The sequence below is a fragment of the Manis pentadactyla genome, chromosome 4 (assembly GCF_030020395.1).
Source record: "Manis pentadactyla isolate mManPen7 chromosome 4, mManPen7.hap1, whole genome shotgun sequence".
NCBI lineage: Eukaryota > Metazoa > Chordata > Mammalia > Pholidota > Manidae > Manis > Manis pentadactyla.
The window spans coordinates 158,975,994-158,988,606 of NC_080022.1; the positions used below are offsets into that span (position 1 = coordinate 158,975,994).

At 49.2% G+C, this 12,613-nt stretch overlaps 2 protein-coding genes across 4 annotated transcripts in view; one reads left to right on the top strand and one right to left on the bottom strand.

The window, feature by feature from the left end:
* Positions 1 to 1,521: 1,521 nt before the first annotated feature.
* On the bottom strand, positions 1,522 to 3,330 carry LOC130683260 (uncharacterized). The gene is made up of 3 exons (XM_057499518.1): positions 3,311 to 3,330; positions 2,303 to 2,881; positions 1,522 to 1,927 (listed from the first exon to the last, which is right to left on the bottom strand). Exons 1-3 carry the CDS (start codon positions 3,328 to 3,330, stop codon positions 1,816 to 1,818), a joined length of 711 nt encoding a protein of 236 aa, XP_057355501.1. The 3' UTR covers positions 1,522 to 1,815.
* Positions 2,073 to 12,613, top strand: part of CUEDC1 (CUE domain containing 1) — a 76,616-nt gene continuing 66,075 nt past the window's right edge. The window contains exon 1 of one of the 3 annotated variants that reach the window (XM_057501319.1): positions 2,073 to 2,229. The gene's annotated coding sequence lies outside the window, so the exon portion shown is untranslated. The remainder of the gene's footprint in view (positions 2,230 to 12,613) is intronic. The other 2 variants (XM_036879927.2, XM_036879928.2) reach the window with 2 other exon arrangements.

Genomic DNA, 12,613 nt, shown 5'->3' on the forward strand with positions numbered 1-12,613 from the left:
GCAGGGAGGAGGAATGAACAGGACTTGGTAACCAATAGAGTGCAAGGGAACAGACACCTCGGACTGAGATATCCAGCTGCCCAGCCAGAGGATGAGGAGGTGGCTTGGAGAAGGAAGGGCTCTGAGTTCACTTTTAGCCTCTTTGCATGTGAGGTGCCGCAGGGGCCTGCAGATGGAAAGCCTCTGCAGGCAGCTGGATGGGAGGGGCTCTGCTTGGGAGGGAGGTCTGGCCTGGGAGCCTGGGGACCTTTCAGCTCAGAGGCAGTGGTGGATGTGGGGGAGGTTACCCAGTGTGGGTGTGAGAGGCAGAGTAGGGGTCTGAGCAAAAGCTTCCAGGAAGACAGCTCTGAAAGGAAGAGTATGCTAGCAATGCCCAAGAAGTGTCCTTCAGGGAAGAGTGTCCATTACAGTGACTGGTTTCCTTGGATGACTATATTAATAATATATTAAAAGATTTTATGAGCACTCAGAGGTGAGTGCAAACAGTGAGATCTCCAACTCTGCAGATACATTTTCGTGGCTCAGAAATGCCAAGGTAGCAGAGAGGAACTGCAGAGGGATCTTGCAAGTAAGCAGAAAAGTGGCTGATGAACTGCATTGTGGGCAAGCATAAAGTAACACACATGATACCATAATCTAGATGGCCGGCAAGGACAGTAACTCCTGAGATCTGTTACAACTCCAGGACAGGAGCCAGGAGTCAGCATGGCAACATGAATCAGTCCCTTACATTAAGGATGTTTATCCAGGGGTCAAGGACAGCTCTTCCCACAACTTGAATCTACCACCAAGCAAAGGGGTGTGGGAGAGGGGGACAGGAGAGAGGAGATCCTCGGAGAGGTCTGGGAACCCCGTCCTGGGGGCTCCAATCAACACTCTGACCTAATTTGGGCCTCCTTGGGGTGGGAAGGGTGTAGTTCTGAGGTTTCTCCTTCTCCCAGGTTCTGAACTTGCCGAAGAAACTTACCCTTGACATGCAAATGATGGAAACACACTGGGACACTTTGGTTTGTGGTTTTTACCATGAAGTGTCTGTGGCTAAGCACACTGATTTGTCTCAGCAGAGTTAGGGGACTGTAAACCCTCAGAGGAGGAAAGCAGGGAGGCTATTCCCTGGGGTCAGATCCCAGATGGGCCAGTGGGTCTCTAAGGCGGGCTTGTCAGGAAGAGGGTACAGACCCTGCTCACACGGTCTGGGAGCAGAGCTGGACTTGAGCTGGACCTGCCTTCTGGCCTTCACCCACCTCAGATCCCTACGGTAGCTCCTCTGAAAGCAGGGTGCTGGGAGTGGGGTGCCACCTGACCCACCCTACCCACCCCGAACTGGAGCTAGAAACCAAACTACGTGGAAAAGAATAGCCAGCGTTTATTTCCCATTTACCGAACAAGTTCTGTGGAAAATCTCAGGGCCCAGAAGCTCCTGAAGTGACCCGGAATGCTGGAAGGAGATGGGGAGATGCCGAGTGGTAACATGGTATGAATGGGTAACATCTTTGATTTCCTGACTCCCTGCCCCTCATCTCCTCTGAACTCAACGTTCGTTTCCTTTTCAGAGCCCTAACTCCCAGGGGGCTGCCCCTAGCCCACAACTCAGCTGCCCCACGCCCAGACGTGCGTCCACGTGTGGGACCCGCTCCGGGTAGCTCTGCTCCTCGGTTCCCCAACCCGGGTCTCGGGCCTCCCCGCTCCACCCTCTCCCGGGTGCCCCTTCCCCGCGTCGCTCCCGAGCAGGGAGGGGCAGGACACCCCGCACCCCGCTCTGCTCGGGAGACCGAGGCTCCTCGTCCGTGTCCTCCTGCCCCACCAGCCCGGGAGTCACTGCGGCTGGTGCGGGGGAGACCCGCGGGAATTTTCCCAATCTTCAACCGGCGTCCCCAGCCCCGGCAACTGCGTTGCTTTTGGACCGCATTTAGGGCTTCCCTCTCCTCTCGAAAGAGGTCGGGCATCAGAGAGAGTCTGGGGGCGCCGCAGCCTGGCCCCCGCCCCGCCCGCAGCCCCGCTCCTCCCCGCGCGGCCCCACTTGTGGCCCCGCCGGCAGCCGCGCAGGGACAGCTGCATTTCTCGCCGCCCGCCGCTAGGAAGCTGCCCTCGCCTCGCATTCTCCGCCTCCCGCGCCCCAGCCGCGCCGCCGCGCCGGGCCTGCCGCCGCCGCCGCGGGATCGCGGCCCCTCCCCCCAGCCCGCCGGACCCACCGGCCCGCGGGGAGCGGACGCGCGTGGCGGCTGCTCGGTAAGACCCTCCCTGCGCTCCCGCCGGCCGCCCCGCGCGCAACCCCGGCTCCGGCGCGGCCCGGCGGCCCCACCTTCTCGGGCACCGAGCGCTGAGGCGCCGCCGGGAGAGCCGGGCCAGCGCGAGTTTGATTCCCGGTGCTGCCGCCAAGGCTTCCCGGGAGCCCGCGCCGCCCCAACCGCGTGCGGCGTCCCGGCCCTCGCTTCCTTCCCGAGCCTCCACCCCACCCCAGGCCGCGGGCGCGCGGGACGTGCGGGCATCTAGGGGTTGGGAGCCGGGCGCGGGACAGCGGGGTGGTCGCAGGCGGGCTGGGCGGGGAAGGGAAGCGAGGCCTCCCTGAGCCGGCGCCGCCCTGAGACCCTTCTGCGACCGCTCCCCCTTTTGTGTGGGCGCCTCTCGCCACTGTGCCCCGGCCCGGGGGCGCTGGCGGGTTGGCGATGGCTGGCGGGGGACGCCTGCTAGGGGCAGAGATCCTTTTAGGCGGAGTGGAGGTTCGCTTCGTGCCCCCGCCGATGTCACAAGTCGGCCCAGCCTTTGCTGGTCCCACCCGGTCCCCTGGGAGCCGCATCTCCGGGCGCTCGGCTTGGGAAAGTTCAGAATGCACTGTCCCCGCCCCTGCTCCCCCGCCCCTTCTGCTCTATGGGCCCGGGCTCTGAGCCCCAGGGGGTTGATGATGTTTGCGTTAATTCATTCTTTCTTCTTCCATTTTCTCGGTGCATTGTTGCCTTACACCCAGCACTGGCTTGCCCATTTATTTCCCTTTAAAAGAAGTTTTAGCTCCTAGACTTTATACTGAAATTAAATTCCTGGAGAATAATTTGTTTTGGGGAGAGGGAGAATTTAGATTTTTCTTCTTCTTTCTTTCTTTCTTTCTTCTTCTTATTTTTTTGGTGAGAGTGGAAGGTGAGGGGGAATGACTGGGAGTTGAGAAATAAGATGTGATACAGGATAAAAGAAGACCATCTCACCTCTACACCTGACCCAGCATGGGGAATAAAAGCCTTCCTGTTGGTTATTCAGCAGCACCCTGAGCCACCTGGCCCTGTAGGAAGGACTCGGAGAGATGTTCTGGGCCTCTCACTCCTTGTCTTTACCAAGCATGCTATCTTCATAGCCTGGGTGGCAGTTAGCCAGGTGTGCCTCAGGGAGGTGAGGGGCACAGGAAATCCTCTCATGAAGGAAGTATCTCCCCATGAGATTTGGCCCCTGTGGAAGCAAGTGTGAAATTTGGCCAACTCTGTTGCTGGGCATGATGCCATTGGGACCTCAATTTGAATGGAGGGGTGCATCTCTGAGATGGAGAGAGAAACCTGGCTCAGGTCACCAGGAAGCTGGAGGGTGTGTGCAAGAGTGTTGGGTTAGAAACCCCTCTGTCCACTGTGTGCAGCTGGAAGGAGCAGGAGATAAGGGAAAAGGAGTGGTGCCTCAGGCCTGGACCCATCTGTGAATAGGAGAGAGACTTTGGACCACCAGGATGGCCTTGGGATGATAGTAGACAAGGGAGGAACTTCAGACCAAAGGTTGGTCCCTTTGAGAATCTGGTGAAAGCTCTAAGTCCTCCCTCCCCTGAAAACACGCACATGTGTACAGGGACACATTTACAGTATCAGAGGGTTATTACACCCCTTGGACCTGGGACCCCGAATAAGTCCCATGATCTAGAATCTGTGGTCTGGCCTTGGCCATTCAGAACAGTTCTTTCCTGTGTGGCTGATTAATGACATCCCAGGGTGTGAAGAGCAGACCTCTCAAGAGGTCTTTTCTGATGACCCTCTGGTGCGACTTTGGCTTGTGGCCATGGAGACCTGGGAACTCTGGACCAGATCCCAGCTCTCTACAGAGAGCCAGAGGATGGGGGCAGAGAGAGTGGCCCTTCTCCAGGGGCTGATTTTGCTGTCTATGTGGTGGTAAGGCTCTGGGCACTGGGATGGGGCCACAGAGCTATAAAATTAGAGGTAAATACAGGGATTAAGGTAAGGGATGGATATTCTGTTTCAACTGAGTTTAGGAGCTGGGTGCTTTAAGAGCCCGAGCTCATTCTTGGGGAAATGGGACTGAAGCGGGAGAAGGTGCTTCAGCGTGGAGTGTAAGTGTGAGACACTCCTCTTGAGGAGATCTTGGGGCAGCGTTGACCAAGGCCAAGAGCTCGGTGTTGTAGTTTCTGTAGATCACTCTGGACTTTAAAAGGCAAGTGGGGGCCAGAGGAAATGGCTGTCACTATACCCAGTGCATCCGTGGGGAGGCCTGGCCTGCCATTTCTTTCTTAGCCAAAGCCCACTGGTCCCTGGGCTGCTGTTCAGGTGTTTGTGGCATGTACACTTGCTGGGGATCTGGAAGGGTCTTCAGGGGCTTCTGCCACCTGTGACTTCTCTGTCTAGGTATTGCTAAGCCCTTCTCAAGCTCAAGAGCCCCCAGACAATGGTATCTCATGGGGATTTTTCTTTGTTTAACTAGCAAGCAGCGTCTGGCCTATAGTAGCACTCATACCTTTTCGTCCTTAAGAATTCCCTATACTTACTCTACCTTGATGGATGTCCCCCATCCTGGCAATAAGCAGCATAGGCAGAAGTATTCTATCCCCGTCACCACTGACTGTACAAAGTGGCTTGGAGGTGGGGGGTGCTTCTGTTTTGTTGGCTCTTACACTTAGGGGCGTAAGAGCCATAAAAGGCCTTGAAGATGCCATGGTCCAGCAGTCCCTGACTTGGGACTTGGAAATTGCCTTGGTGGGATGTAAGGGTCCTGTGGCAGTGATTATAGATTCACAGTCCTCAGTGGCCAGGATTGTCTGTCTGCTGCTGCCCTGGATGCCACCAGTTGGTGAGTTAAGGATGCTGGTTGTATTGGCTTCTCAGTGCTTCTCTGATCCCCTCTGCCTTCAGCCTCCCAGGAAGTACCTCTGATGTGTCCAAGCACTGTAATGTAGCCCTAATAATGCAGGTATTGCTCTTATCTTTAAAGCAGGTCATAATGATACATACAATAACAATTCTATAAATATAAAATCCCTTTTCATGAAATATGACCATTTCTTTTCATTTTGGTGACACTAGGTATTTTTGAGGACTGATGGTGGAATAGAAAGTTCCAGCTCCCTTTAACCCCCACCCCCAGGAGGCAACCTGCCACTTTGTGCTTATTTCCATCATAGCTTAGTTAGTGGTTTAGAGTGCAGGATCTGAAGTTACATATCCCCAGCTCTCCATCTTCCTCTATGAGTCTGTGAATGCCTCAGTTTCTCAGCTTTAGAAAGAGTTAAAGGAGATCTAACATGTATGCCAAACAGAGTTTTTTTTAGAGCAGAGCTATTATTATGATTTCTGTACATGCATACTAGTGTTCTGAGGCTCCTTGTTGTTTAGGAAAATCTTTGGTAGAAACTGAAAAGGCTGAGGCTGGCTTTTGGAGGGGTGGGTTGAGGTGGGGTGAAGCTCTTAAGAGCAGAGAGGACTGCACAGTGGGGGGACAGGGAGCCTAAAATGCCAAGGGTGCTGACAGAGAAGCATAGTTGGGGGACAGGATGATTCAGCATTTGTAGCCCTGCCATGGAACAAACTCTTCTCTTCAGAAAATTTACCCTATAAGATGGTGGGGGTGGAATGCAGGGTGGATCATAAGTGAGAAGGGTTGAATGGCTTTCTATATTAATGCTAACATTGGTCCCAGAGGAACAGGGCAAAGGGGAAGTCTAATGGGAGGAGGCAGCCCCAATATACAGTCAATCAAGAGTGGAAGCTGCAGGGGACAGAAAATATTTGAGAAATTCTAATTCCAACATTCACTGAGCACTTGCTATGGGTCAGAACCCTGTTCCAGGTGCTTCTCATGGATCAGCTCATTTAATCTTCATAAGACCCTATGACTTACTCTATCTATTTTTCAGTGAAGAAACAGAGACATAAAAAGGTTAAAAATTGCCCAAGATCACATGGCTAGAAAGTGGCAGAGCAAGGTTTTGAATCCAAGAGGCCTGGCTGCAGAGCTTACATCTATAGGGAAATTCTGAGAGAGACTCCTGCAGAGCTGGGGAGTGGAGTGAGAAGGGGTGATGGGGTAGAGGGATTGAAGGGGTTTTGTACTCTGCTTGAAGGTCTGCCAAGGTGCTATTCAGACATCATTGGAACACGCCTGGAGGGTTCAGTCTGCTGAGAACCACTGGTCAAGAAAGTGCCAGACACTCTATGGGTCCTGACCCTGAGTACAAAGATCGCTAAGACATGGCCCCTGCCTACAAAATGCCTGTAGTCTAGTAGGGGAAACACACGTTAGGCTAGAACTCCAGTTCCCATGGCAAGTGCTACAATGAGACCAAGCACCAGAGAAGAGGATACTTTGCCCATCCAGAAGAGGGCAGGGAAGGCTTCCTGCAAGAGGGGGCCCTTGAGCTGAATGAGGGTAAAGGTGGCTGCTGTCTCTGGGGGCTTTAGATCTGGCCACAGAGGACATCACTCTCCCACGCTGTGAACTCTGAGTAGAACCAAGGGTCAGATTATCTGGCTCCAGCAATGCCCTTGCCAGGGTGACACAGGAACTGGGAAATGTGGTTGTTTTCCTTGATGCTTTTGTGGTTTTTAATAGTCACCTTCTGTAATGTCTGCAGTGAACTTGCTGAAGGAGAAATAAAATATCTTGTAACACTGCTCAGAACACAGTGATTCACTCTGGTCTCTCTGTACTGAGAAGCAGAACCAGCAGCAAATGAATATAAACTATGGAGGAAGGACTCAAGAAAGGCATGAGGGAAATAGTTCAGATAGGATGTGAGCTGTAGAACCAGTAATTCATAGGAGTGCAGGGGATGGCCTCCCCAGAAGGTCTTTAGAAATGGAAACACGTTTCATTTCTCTTTGTGGTTTAAGAGGTTTCTTCGGGAGACAGGAAGATGAAGTAGAGGCCCCTAGAGGTCTGTGACAGCTCCGTGATAGGAGGGTAAAAGGAGCTGTAATTTGTGAGCTAAAAGGTTGCTCAAATCTGGCCTAACCCCTCATTTTACTGTTGAAAGGGCTGAAGAATGCCCCCAAACATTCACGGCTTATCTGTTAATTAGTGAGCCAAGACGCAAACCACATCTGCCCCACAGCTGGGGTCTTGCCCTGCACTGACCTGAGTCAGTGGGGATGTTTACCTGGCGTGCTTGCAGCCCAACAGAAGGGAGTCCAAGCCTTGTGAAGAGAGCTGCAGGAAACCCCCAAATAGGTGACTGTTGGACTGTTAGAACTAGAGAAAGCATCCGCTCCTTCTCAGAAGATGTTTCTGACACGGGCATGCCCAGCTGGAGATAGCGGATCATCTGAGTCACCCTCCTGGCCCAACACCTGCAAGAAGTTTGGGTGCACACGTGGGCCCCTCAGTAACTTTTGCTGAATGAAGGATAAATAAGAGACAATACGAAAGTTATTACTTTTTACCATACACTTGTTGGACAAGTGCATTTACCCTTCCACTTCTATTCTGCTCAAGCCAACAGTAGAATCTTAACAGAATACCCTCAGCAACAGAGAAAGGTACCCGGAAGTGTGCTGGGGACAAGAGTAATTAACCAAACACAGGTTAAGATCTTTCCCAAAATTTATAATTCTTTGTAAGATCGAAGGGTGACATTATATTCTTTTACAATGATTCGTTTTTTTGGTTTGTTTTCGTATTTTGCTTGTAAAAAGTACCAAAGTAAAGGCTGCATTTTTCAAATTTAGGAGAAACATGTGATGTTGCAATCTGAACTGCATTCAGCAAGATGGCTTCAGAGATCTCTGAAGAGAACAAGGCTTGCTCTCAGAAGAGAATCTGATTAAGAATGAGTCAGATATGAACTAATGCCGAACAATGAGTTTAAAATGCCAAGTGGTGAACTTTACTTCCTGGGATTAATTCAGATGGACTTGTGCAAATCATGGAGAGGCAGCAGAGAACACTAGGCAAGAACTTGCTTCCTGCCCAAACCCTGTCATGCCCTGCTATTTAAGGAAGCTTTAGGTGCTACGGGGGCACCTACATCGTTCTGTTTTTCTCAGGTTTAGAGCTCTAGTGAGGAGAAGATTCTCTGTGGTCATGTAGATCAGGCATAGGAAATGATTTCACTTAGTTCAGGTCTGAGATTAGTTTCAGTTTCAGGCTATACCAGTTGCTGAGAGAGCGAGCAAGCTAGGGAGAGTGAGAGGAGGGTTGAGCTGGTAGAGAGATTCACCATTGGCTGCATTGGCTAGCTAGTGGCCCGGTGGGTGGGCAGGGAACTCCTGTGCTGAGCAGAGGGAGGAAGAAGATGATTCAGAGATGGCATGGGGGAAGGCAGCCACTGAGTCCATGTGTCTGGAGCCTGGGATGGGTGATGAGGGAGAGTGTAGGAAGATATCAGCAGGTATGCACAGGACAAAACCCTGCGCAATTACAGGACTATGGAGCCTCGGGCCAGAAGGTCACTGGGAACCTGTAAAATGCAGATTACCTGTCTGAGGGGGGTTTTCATGAGCAGGTATACACCTAAGAGGAAAGCAAGGTGTAAGTATGCCACAAGGCCTGAGTACATCTTGTACTGGCATCCTCAAAAAGCCCCTCTGTGCAGCATTTTCTTGCCTTTGACTTTCCTTAAGAAATAAAAAAAAACTCAAATTAAGTATTGAGAGCTGGTCATTGAGAACTTGCAGACCTTTGTGAGGTGGTGCATCTTCTCCTCTTAGAACGTCAAGCTGTCATTTTTCCTGAGGCGGTCTGGGGCCAGTGTGGTGTTTCACAAGGCATCATTATCCTAGAAATCAGCAGTTTTCCTCTCCTGACTGGATCTGAGTGAAGCATACACAGATGTTTTACTCCATCTTGGCAGAGCTGGAGCACCACTGCATTTTATTTCTCCAACTCATATATTCACATTATTTCTAAATGAGAGAATCACTGAATTTTAAAGCAGGAAAGGATTTCAAAGATCATCCAGACTGCTCCCAGATGAATTGTGGTCCTGGATCGCTCAGCACCTTGAAAAGACCTGTGGTATGTGGTTAAGAACATCAAGTCAGACTCCCTGTGTTTGAACCCAGCCTCTGCCAGGGTTCAGTGTTCTTGGGGCAAGTTACTCAGTCTCTGAGTCTTAGGTTCCTAGTGCATACAGTGGGAGTAATAATATTCCCTAATAGTTGCTAAGGAGGACCAAATACTTATTAAGCTCATAGCACAATGTCTGGCATATTGTTAAGTTCTCAATAAATGTTAACTGCTCTTGCTGCTGCTGTTATTATTATTACCATTTCATGAAATCACATGGCTAGGTAGTGATAGAGCCAGAGCTACGATGTTAACCTCTTTGTATTACTAGTTCTCTCCAGCACAGGCATAAGGTGATTTCATCACAGTCTTGAAATACATGAATGGCATTTATGGAAGTGCTTGTGTAGAAATCTTTTTACTTGTAACTTTTTATTTTTTTATTTTTTAAATTAAGGTATCATTGATATACAATCTTATGAAGGTTTCACATGAGCAACATTGTGGTTACAACATTCACCCACATTATCAAGTCCCCCCCACACACCCCATTGCAGTCACTGTCCATCAGCATTTACTTGTAATTTTTTAAAGTGTAGTTCACATACAATATTATATTAATTTCAGGTGTACAACATAGTGATTCAACAATTATATACATTATGAAATATACAGCACAATTAGTGTAGTTACCTTCTGTCACGATACAAAGTTATTACAATATTATTGACTGTATCCCCTATGCTGTACTTTTCATTCCCCTGACTCACTTGTTTTGTAACTTTATACTGCTTTACCTCCTTCACCTGTTTTGCCCATTTGCCACCAGTTTGTTCTCCATATTTATGAGTCTATTTGTTTTTTGCTTGTTTTTTTTTTTTGTAGAAACTTTCTAATGAATGTTCATAACAGAGCTAGAAGAAATGGGCTTAATCCATTTTTTAGATATAATGAGACTTTGGGCATGAGGGCAGATGTTTACCAAATAATTTGTTTCCAGAAATACTGTGCACTAGTGCTTAAGAGGTTTCCTAACTGACAGATTGGTTACTCTGTTGGGAAGGTTGGGATGCTGTCAATGTTTTTGTTGAGAAGTCCTTCTCAAATTGGAAACATCCATTTCAATGCGTTGTGGTGGCAAGGAGGCTTTTGGGTGTAATGGAAATATTTCTGTAGCCTGGCTGCTATTTATCAAGGGTGAAGACAGTGCATGTTTAAAAAAACTATGGCCTTGGCAGAATTCCACATGTCTTAGGCCATGCCTGCATAAATGCATTCCCAAATGATTTGCACTGACCTTTACTGCAAATCGCTGACAGCCTAGGAGCCTCCCAAGGGAGCCCTTTTAGTCTGAAACATCATTGAGGTGGGTGTGATACTCAGCTCTGAGTGGTCTTTTGACACCTTTAATGGGGTGGCACCCTCTCCTGTAGGCTGCTTTGGTATGTTTTCTTGGAATAGGAAAATCAAATGCAAATTAATTTTGTTTGGCAAATCCTGTTATGTTCCCTTGAGATACTGCCACTCTCTGAGGGTTACAGAATTGAAATCTGTTTTTGATGCTGATTCAAGGAACTTCTCAAATTTCCATGTGTGAGGGAGGGAGCGTGTTAAAGTGTGAACTTTGTGAGTGTGCTATCTGGAATCGAAGACAGGAGATCCAGGCTCCACTCTGTCATGTATGGACTGCATCATTCTGAGCAGATGACTTAACTTCTTACTTTGTACTTTTCTTGAGGTTAATCTGTTCTTATACCCACAGTGACAAAAGGATATTGAACACATCTGTTCAGGAGAGCTGGTAATAATATTCCCTACAGCACAGGATTGTTGTGATGGTCTGATAATAATAGCTGACATTTATTCATGTTTAGTGCATGTCAGGCACCTTTCTAAACATTTTAAGAGTATTATTTACTCATTCCTATATGAATATAGTGTTACAACCACTTTACGTAAGAGGAGACTGAGGCACAGAGGGTTAAGTCAACTTGCCCAAGGTCACACAGCTAGTTATCTGAGGAGATGGCTTCTGAACTGGAATTTACAAGGGGGCTTTACAACATTGTAGTGTTGTACTTCTTATTCTCTGACTGTTCCACTTCTTATTTGATGAACCTAGGGAGGGATAAGCTGAGCCTGGAGGTAGATTAAGTGTACAGATCACAGTGTTGGAAAGAATGAGGAGAGGAGCATATGAGAGCTTTTTTTGGTTATAGGGAAACAGCTGTTTCTAAGTTTGGGACAGAGCTCAGGAGAGAGCCTGCAGGGACAGAGAAGGATGTTTTCTGGGTGGATTTTTACTATCTGCTATGAGGGATTGCTCTGCCTGTGCATTTAGGAGCCACGTGTCTCTCTCTTCTCCTATCACATTTTATTTGGAAGCCTCTTTAAATCCTATCTCAGCCCTCAGCTATGACGGCCTTAGACTTAGAAAACTGCCGGGAATAGTGAATTCTTGAGACATAAAAGGAGGTGAAGGATGAGCTTTTTAATGGGATTTCTTCTCTGTTTTCGCATTTCTACCAAATTCATATGGGGATGAGCCACAGAGTGGCTTGTGTGCAACCAAAAGAGGATTGGGAATTTGGTGACTTCCTTCTTTCTCATGAGTCGACTTAGTAAGAGAATGAATCATCCTATTAGCTTTCCTCCTGGAAAAGAAAAAAGAAAGGAGAGAGCGAGTGAGGTGGTATTTGATTGAAACCAGAAGCCTCCTGGAACGATCTCCCGGGGCAGAGGCCAGGCAGACACAGAGGGCACTGGGGCTTTGATCCGAGGGTGAGGTCCCTCTGGGGGCTTTGGGAAGGGCTCTCAGCTTCCTGTCACTGCCATCCTCAGCCCTCCCCATCCCTGTCACTGGGGAATGACTAGGCCTTAAGGGGTAATGAATAAGGGGTGTGTCGTTTTAAAATGACAATCCACAAGTGAAATTTCACACAGCAGTGATCATTTTGGAGACATTAACATAAAAATTCACTATGAAACTAGACGATTAAAAAATAGCTTTTGACCTTCAGGGATGTGAATGGCTACTCGTCCCCTGGCTGGGTCCCTCCCTGTGCTAATGCCTGATTCCCCTGGGACATCTCAGGGGACCTCATGTTCTCTTCTAGCTGCCAGACAGGAGCCTTGGAGGCATAAGCACCCCCTAACCACCCAGCCCCTTCCACAAGTTGCCTTGTTCTCTGAATTTGCTGGGAGGTTAGGGAGCACATCCTTTTCTAAACTACTCTTGTGACTTTTCTGTGGACCTTAATTTGGATTCTGAGCTGAGGCTGGGGTCCCAAGGCTGTTGTGGAAGGAGGGATTGCAAGAAAAGTCCCTCAGACCAGCCCCCTGGAAGCCCTATTTACGAATGTTAATAGGGGGGTTGTGTTTTCAGATTCTCTCTGGCTTCATTGCGCACATT

What these genes read in the sequence shown, in the direction of transcription:
- LOC130683260 (XM_057499518.1), bottom strand. Translation starts at nt 3,330, where the DNA reads ATGCTTGGTAAAGACAAGGA. An exon ending in ATGCTTGGTAAAGACAAGGA is followed by an intron (nt 2,882 to 3,310) that starts GTGAGAGGCCCA and finishes CCTGGGGCTCAG; the next exon opens with AGCCCGGGCCCATAGAGCAG. An exon ending in AGCGCTCGGTGCCCGAGAAG is followed by an intron (nt 1,928 to 2,302) that starts GTGGGGCCGCCG and finishes ACCTCTTTCGAG; the next exon opens with AGGAGAGGGAAGCCCTAAAT.